At 58.1% G+C, this 461-nt stretch overlaps 1 protein-coding gene across 1 annotated transcript in view; it reads left to right on the forward strand.

Moving 5' to 3' along the window:
- Window positions 1-161: 161 nt before the first annotated feature.
- The window catches only part of LOC108803801 (oocyte zinc finger protein XlCOF22-like), a gene marked incomplete at its 5' end in the record, with an annotated part of 6,133 nt that continues 5,833 nt past the window's right edge, over window positions 162-461 (forward strand). Inside the window, one exon of the mRNA XM_018575601.1 lies at window positions 162-273. Within this exon, the coding sequence (XP_018431103.1) occupies window positions 162-273 (112 nt within the window). The remainder of the gene's footprint in view (window positions 274-461) is intronic.

Here is a 461-nt window from a genome sequence, read left to right on the forward strand (position 1 = left end):
GCTGGGAGTGGGAGGGGTTATAGAGGGTTGTCCTATAGCTGTGAGTGGGAGGGGTTATAGAGGGTTGTCCTATAGGTGGGCGTGGTCTGGGGGCATATTTCGGTTGGCGGGTCCTATGAGAACTTTGGAGCAGTTCTAATCGTCTTCATCTTGTCTGGCAGAGCTCCATCAGAGTCCCTCCCCCTCATTGTGTGACCCCCGAGAGGAAGAAGAAGCAGAAGATCCTGGAACTGGCCAATAGGATCATCGAGCTGGTGACGGGAGAGGTGGGCGGTGCCGGGAATTCTGGGACATGATCCAGGAACAGACAAGGGGCGTGTCTGGGTGGTGACGGGAGAGGTGGGCGGTGCCGGGAATTCTGGGACATGATCCAGGAACAGACAAGGGGCGTGTCTGGGTGGTGACGGGAGAGGTGGGCGGTGCCGGGGATTCTGGGACATGATCCAGGAACAGACAAGGGG

Source organism: Nanorana parkeri, unplaced genomic scaffold (genome assembly GCF_000935625.1).
Source record: "Nanorana parkeri isolate BGI_ZX_2015 unplaced genomic scaffold, ASM93562v1 scaffold4232, whole genome shotgun sequence".
In the NCBI taxonomy this organism is placed as follows: domain Eukaryota; kingdom Metazoa; phylum Chordata; class Amphibia; order Anura; family Dicroglossidae; genus Nanorana; species Nanorana parkeri.